At 40.0% G+C, this 7,295-nt stretch overlaps 1 protein-coding gene across 1 annotated transcript in view; it reads left to right on the top strand.

The window, feature by feature from the left end:
• The window catches only part of KIAA1549L (KIAA1549-like ortholog), a gene marked incomplete at its 5' end in the record, with an annotated part of 66,063 nt that extends 59,303 nt beyond the window's left edge, over positions 1 to 6,760 (top strand). The window contains 2 exons of the mRNA XM_010157915.1: positions 2,953 to 3,104; positions 6,479 to 6,760. Coding sequence (XP_010156217.1) covers positions 2,953 to 3,104; positions 6,479 to 6,760 — 434 coding nt within the window. The remainder of the gene's footprint in view (positions 1 to 2,952; positions 3,105 to 6,478) is intronic.
• Between the last annotated feature and the right edge of the window lie 535 nt (positions 6,761 to 7,295).

Here is a 7,295-nt window from a genome sequence, read left to right as displayed (position 1 = left end):
AACCAAAGCAGGGGAGATGGGTAATGGGGTTCTGAGGGGGATGGAGAAATGAGGTGGATCCTTCCATAATGTTAACAGCCAAGAATATCAAGCCAAGTGCTTGAAAACAGAGTATGAACAATGGAGTTGTAAGTGATACTGAAGGAGGCTTAATGGCATTCAGCTCTGCTTGGTTTGAAAGGAAGGCGAGGGTTAAAAAAAAACGGCCATGAGAAATAGTGTGTGCAAGACTGAGGTTTTCCAAACTGTCTGTGGGATGAGTTTCATGACTCCATATTTCCTCTTGAGAAACTTAACCCCTAGTCTTGTCACAACAGCTGGCTGTTAAGGGGGATAAATTGAAGATATGTGACCCCTTCCCTTCAAAACACAAGGCAGCAGAGCTTTTTCATAGCCATGGTAACTCATTAGCTCATCTCTTTCCTACTTTGGAGAATGTAGTTCCTGCTCAAGTGCAGAATTTGTTTTGGATCTAAAAGTCTCAGTTTTAAAGGCCTAGTGAGTTCCTGTCCTATTGATATGTATTTTGTTTATGAATAAATTGATTTACTCAGGAGATTAAGCTGATACACTATTTTGATTATATCTGAATTAACCTTTTAGATGGAAAAATATTTGAAATAGCTTCTCGTTGGCATAATATGTTTTCTTGAAGAGCTACAGAAAAGAGCTTACAAGAGTGAAAGATTTTATGATGTCAGTTCAAAGTTTTGAAATTAGTAAGTTTGTTAGACATTGCTCTGTTAATCTGCCAGGCAAAAATTCTTTCTTAGCTTCCTCAGAAGTAATAGAGAGCTATCTGCATTGTATTCAACATCATCTACTGAGAATAATAATGTGGATATGCAAATCTGTTGTCATTTAATTAAATATAGTAGGTTTGAATGATCCATTCTACTCTCCTTGTCATACCTTCTGCAAACGGTGAATGTGAATCTGAAAAGAGCAGATGCTCACCCTTTCATTCTAAAGCATTTCAAGCTATAAAATATGCCACAGTACCAAAAGCTCTTTCTTCATGTCTGCACTAATGGGTTGTGTGATATACTTTTTTATAATTTCCAGTGATGTGGAGATTTTATTGCTTTATGTTAGAAATGAGTATGTTGTGTTACCACTGAAGAGTGGCTGCACACCAGAATAGACAAAATGACCTCTGTGTGCATTGTGAAGCTTGCCAGAATTAACCTGGGCTTAGTTAGAGGAAACTTTCATATGTGATAGATGCTACGAATGGCTATAATACATGGAAAGACAGGGATAGTTATGAGAAACATGTAACTGCAATACAAACAAGGATTTATAAAGTTCTGATAAGAAAATAAATTTTTATTACTTCAGTAGATGAAGAAACATTGCTGCAGGTACTGATCCATCATGAAACAGCCTAATGTTGGCTCATACAGCCCATCAGCATGACATTTAAGATGATGTTGCAGTAAGAACTGGGATAAGATATTACATCAGCTAATTGTGTGTTCATTTTGAATATTAGCTCATTCTGCTGTGGTTAAATTAAAAGAGCATTTTGGTGTAGAGGCCATGTGTCATCTACAGGAGCAGCACTTTCTTCTCTGTCCATGCCCAAAGAATACTTATTTCCAGCCTTGCTGACTCATTTAAAATAGAAACCCTTGTGCTGTCAGTGTCCTGGGAAGAGCAAAGATAACCCACACTTCTTACTCTTATTATTAGAATTATTCTTAGCCCACCTCTTTGCAAACCAAGTGGCTGGACGAAAGGGGATGGAGGTCCTGTGAGATACCCTGTGGCTATCCGCTGTGCAGGCATACATCATAGATCCCACTGGTCCATAGGAATTCCACAGCAACTCCTTCTCTGAGGACTGGGTTACTCCAGCATCCTCTCTGACAAAGTGCCTTTTCACCTACAACCCGATGTCAAAATAAAAGCTAGGACTTATTCCCCAGCAGTAGAAAACACTGTGTAACTGTAGAGTTTTCAGTCCAAGTTTTGGATGACATATCCTTCATTTTTCTTCTGAATTTTTTCTGATTTTTGTTTTTGGAGACAGTGTTGAAACAGATGATATGATTCTACTCTGGGAACAATTGTGTTACAAAATATATATTCCTCCTCTTTGCATGCCCTGATCGCATCAATAGCCCTTCTGGCTTAGGACTGCATGGGAGGTCATTGAGAACCTATAAATGGCTGGTTTTGTGGAGACTGCTGGGGGGATGGGTGTCACTGTTCCAGTCCATGTATGAGCCCATACAGCGTTCCCAGTATCTATCAGAGTAGGCAGCATAACCCTCTTGCGAGTATGTGCCAGCGCTGTAAAATATGTTGTGGAGGACAGATATTTCAAGCTGATTTCTATCAATTATTCTCTGTTGGAAGTTCAGGGGAATGCCCGTGTCTTGCCATTTTGTTGGCACCTCTTACACATTAGTATAGTATCTACTGAGGGCAGTTAGTGGTGATATAGTACAGTGCCAGTGTCTGTCTATGCAAAATTACTGTATTTTTTCTCTTCGGTGAAAAGGTGTTATACTGTATTGTGTTCTTACAGGGTTTACTGGCTCTTCTGCTTTCACATAAATGATGTTATTTTTATTATATTCTGTGAATCTGAAAAGTAACATACATGTCCATGTTTTATAACTGAGTACTCAAAGCACACCATCCACATGCTTTTATTATTTACTATTGCATTTATTACCTGATAAAGATGATGCAGAGCTTTCCCACCCCAGGATTTAGGAATAAGGATTATATAGACAACAGCATATCTTGCCTTCTCCAGTATTTCCCAGCATTATAGATATGTTCTAGTCAGATGGTGGGAGCCTTACATTCAGCCAAGGGTGATTATATTCTTACCAGTTAAAAACAAAAGGACTGAGGCCAGTGACTTCATAAGTATCATCTTCTAATTTATAACTGAAAATGTCAGCTATTAACTATATCTACTCTCTTTCTTAATAGGAAATACCGTACCAGCAGTGTTTGCCATACCAGCAGCAAACCGACCTGGCTTCACAGGCTATTTTATTCCAACACCACCCACCGCATACAGGAACCAAGCCTGGATGCCCTATGCTGGAGAGAATGAGTTACCAGGGCAGTGGGCAGACTCAGTAAGCATCCTTGCTTTTCTAACTACATGTATTTTCTGGGACTTGCAGAGGAGAGATTTTAAGCCATGCTCAGTGTTCAGCAAAGAATCTGAGCATGATAATTCTTCCTTGAATGGTAATATGCTCTGCTAGTTACGAGAAGGGGCATAGATACTCAGCTGTCCATCCGATAAACTGTAAGTAAGGTCTTTTGGAGAGCTAAGTCATTCACTAGGTTAGGGGCTGGCACCCATTCAAAGTTGGTGGGTTAGGTACCTTTTTTCTTTCCCAAGAAATACGTTAAATATTTGGATAGGCACATAGCAGTAGGCGACACTGCATCTCAATGTGGCCTTGTGCTGTTTGGAAGCTGGAGAGCATCTTTCTTCTTGGAAGCTTCTCTCAAGACAGCCCCTCTCCTGAATCCTAGCTCCTGGCTCTGCTGCGGCCCTGTTGTGCAGTGTTTCAAGTCCTCCTGCAGGTTACAGTGACAGACCATAAATTAAATAATTAATTGCATGATCGTAGTCTGGGGCAGTTGTAATTTTTAACCCACAGTATACCTACATTTCAAAGAAATAAAGTTGAAATATCCTAAAAGGAATTGCTGTAGTTTATCATGTTTGAAACAATTGCTAAAATTTAGGGCTTTTTTCCCTAAAGCTAGGAAAAACCAAAAAGATCAGTTCTGCCACTTGAGCTCACATCTGCTATTTATGCAGAACCTATTCGGCTAAACAATCTGGGAGATGGATTCTATTTCCTGTGTATATCATCAACAGAATATTTCAGTGAATTGCAGTTGGAATCTATTTGTTGGCTTTGAGCAGCTAAGCAAGAGGCAACACGGGCACATACATTTTCCTCAGGGCGGCTATTTGTTGCCAAATCTTTATTACTGTTCCTGATGCCTGCAAGGAAAAGAGTTCCGTTTGACTGTCAGATGCAAGTCTGAATTTGTGAGACCTGTCTAGAAAAAAAAAGTATGTTCATCTGTGAGCTGAGCACATCTGCTGATGTGTCCCTGACAACTGGAGGCTTTTGATGCTGTCGTACAGGTTCCATTCCCAGAGCTGCCCTTCACAGCATGGATACCCCTATTCTTTTAATTGGTTTTTTTGGGCGGCCTTTTTTTGGCTTTTTTTTGTTGGCTGTTTTTAATGCTGCTGACATTTTAAATCCAGAAGGCCCATTGTGCCTGAGCAACCATTGTGAACATTTTGTTTAAGAAGAAAAAAAAAAAAAACAAAACAAAACAGGAAAAGTATTTTACTCGTCTTCAACTTGTTTTGCATTTTGTATCCCTACTCCTTGGCTGCAGTCCTGTGAAAAAGAGTCAGATACCACTTGTCAGAAGGGGAGACTGAAAACAAACTGGACAAAACTGGAACACAAGTCTCCAGCCCCCAGTTCCTTCCTCTGGAAGGAGGAGAGTGTAACCCTGTACAAAACAAAACAGGAAAAGTATTTTACTCGTCTTCAACTTGTTTTGCATTTTGTATCCCTACTCCTTGGCTGCAGTCCTGTGAAAAAGAGTCAGATACCACTTGTCAGAAGGGGAGACTGAAAACAAACTGGACAAAACTGGAACACAAGTCTCCAGCCCCCAGTTCCTTCCTCTGGAAGGAGGAGAGTGTAACCCTGTTGTGAGTTTCCCTGTCTTCAGGTGGAAAGAGGTGGGAAGAGCAGTTAGTGCCAGTGGACTGCACACAGAAGAATGGAGAGGGATGTGAGAATCTGAAAAATAACTGTGGCAATATAGAATTCAAAGGGAAGAAATATTCCTTTTAACTTCACTTATCCATTATAGAGCTTTAACAAGTTTTTGTTGCTCAGACTTTCAGTCCTTCTGTGACTTTGCAGGAGAAGAGGAAAAAATGTAAACCCAAACCACTTCAGTTTCTCTAATGAATTTGCACCTCCGAATGACTGCAAATCTATCAAGAAATTGTCTATTTGAAAATCATTATGAGAGGAACTGGTACTAGTGCTAGCAACATAATACAGTCAAAGTCTGAATAAAACTGCAAAAATTCTAAAGTAATACTCTGAGTTCGAGTTTAAGTATGCTTTCTGGTTTCTGAGCCTCTAGATTATGGCTCAATCATGCTTCCAAGTTTTTCTTGACAATTAGTGAGAACAGAGGCTTAATATCTGTGAGGTGAAAATTGAAAATCTTTACTTTTCATCCAGTTCCGCTAGTTGGACTGTAAATGGGGACATGGGAGATTTGAGAACAAAGAATTATCTTATACACTCAGTTTACTGTAATGTAATATTTTCTCAGTTAAAAGGTAGGTATTGAAGCACCAAGTTTTGTGGGTGAAGGGAACTGTATCCAAAAAAGCATTTATTTTCCAAATTGCTAGATGTTCTTAGTGAAAGTAGTAACCTGATGGCCTCTAGTGGTGTGTTCACATGTTGTACTACTAAAATATTTTTGAATAACCTGTTGTAAACTGAACAGCATCAACTTCATTTTATGATCATTTTAATATCATGCCTGCTTCCTATGTTTGTCTCATCACACCATACTGAAGTGTTTGACATTCTCTTAATCCCTTGATGGACATCCAAAATCATATAAATGTAATATCATATATAGGTGTAAATCCTACTGGTCAGGTTTTCATAGGTTCTTAGATGCCTGAGGTGGCAAGATTTTCAAAGGCACCCAAGGTGGTATTAAACTCTCACAGGGCCAGAGACAAAATGGGATTTAAGCAAAGGTCCAAAGCAGTCATTCTGAAGTCCATGCTGAGGTCCCATGTTCCACAGAAGGTATGTGAAATTGGCAGATGTTTCTCATTGTTTCAGCCTGCTTGCAGACATCTAAAATTCTGAAATTCTGCTTCTAGCAAACCCACCAAATCCTCAGTCCCTGTGGGTTTGCACCTCAGCTTGACAGAAATCCAAAAATCAGGTGAGAGATCTGCATGGCTGACTGTATTATATGCTGATATAAAGCCTTGATGTATTTGGAAAGTCAAACGCATGTGTTTTTTCCCATTTAAAGCAAAAAGAATTACAAAGTTAACTTTTCAGTGACATCAATATTCCATTCTGGAAATTTATCAGTTAACCTATAACTGTAGTGTTGTTAGTAGGTAAGTGTATGTAGGTAATGTAGGTAAGTGTAGTTTTCTGAGTGTCTCAGTTCATAAAAACCCCTGCTAGGTGTGTTTACTGCCACAGGGGTTGAGTACCATGTACATTGACATATGTGCGTAAATGGCACGTGCCAAGACAGACATTTGTAGATGGACACTTAGGAGTATGAGGCTTATGTTCTCTTAATACGGTATTCTCTGCTGTGGGGAGGTTTGTGTTACCTGGGAGGTGGCACTATGGATCAACTGTTCTGTATAATTTTGTGTAATTACAATACTCCACAGGTTCCACTACCTGGATACATCGAGGCTTATCCGAGGCCCCGCTACCAACATAATTCTCCTTCACGACTTCCTCGCCAATACAGCCAACAAGCGAGCATGCATCCCAGCCTGGAACAAGCTCCTTTGCCTTCCACCGCAGCTTCTCAGCAGAGCCTGACAGAAAATGACCCGTCCGATGCTCCTCTCACCAACATTTCTACAGCTGCCCTCGTAAAGGCAATAAGAGAAGAAGTTGCTAAACTGGCCAAGAAGCAAACAGATATGTTTGAGTTCCAGGTCTAATCTATTTTGTGCACAGTACCTGTATCATGCAACCTGGGATAGCCAAGAAAGCAACTCCTTTAATTTTCAGTTACAAACTTGCTGCGAATTGTGCCAAATTGATGGCCTTTTTCTCTTCTGAAAAGTCAACACTATGAACTGATTTAAATATATCAAGAGGACTCTGAAGATATATAATTCTGCTTGCCAGAGAAGGAAATGCTGCTGGGTTAATACAGATAAGATTGATCATGTGCAATCATTTGTCACTTAGCTCTCGTATTATGACCCATCATTGCTAGAGATGCTGCTGAACATGTCTGCGCCACACGACAATGTTTCATTTGCAGGCCCAAAGGTAGAGCTGCTGAAAATAACTTCTGCGTGTCAAAACTTGGATTAAAGAAGAAAATACAGTAGAACATGGTTAGCTCAAGGCCGCGGCAGGTGTGGCGGTGGCCATGTTAACCCTTTGCTGCAGGACATATAAGGGGTGCTGATCACAGCAAGGCAGAGTCATTCGGCCATTTAATTCTAGAGACTGTATTCAAACCAA

The sequence above is a fragment of the Eurypyga helias genome, unplaced genomic scaffold (genome assembly GCF_000690775.1).
Source record: "Eurypyga helias isolate BGI_N326 unplaced genomic scaffold, ASM69077v1 scaffold11508, whole genome shotgun sequence".
Taxonomy (NCBI): Eukaryota; Metazoa; Chordata; class Aves; order Eurypygiformes; family Eurypygidae; genus Eurypyga; species Eurypyga helias.
Note: the sequence above shows the minus strand (reverse complement) of the source record. Positions and strands in the feature narration are given on the sequence as shown.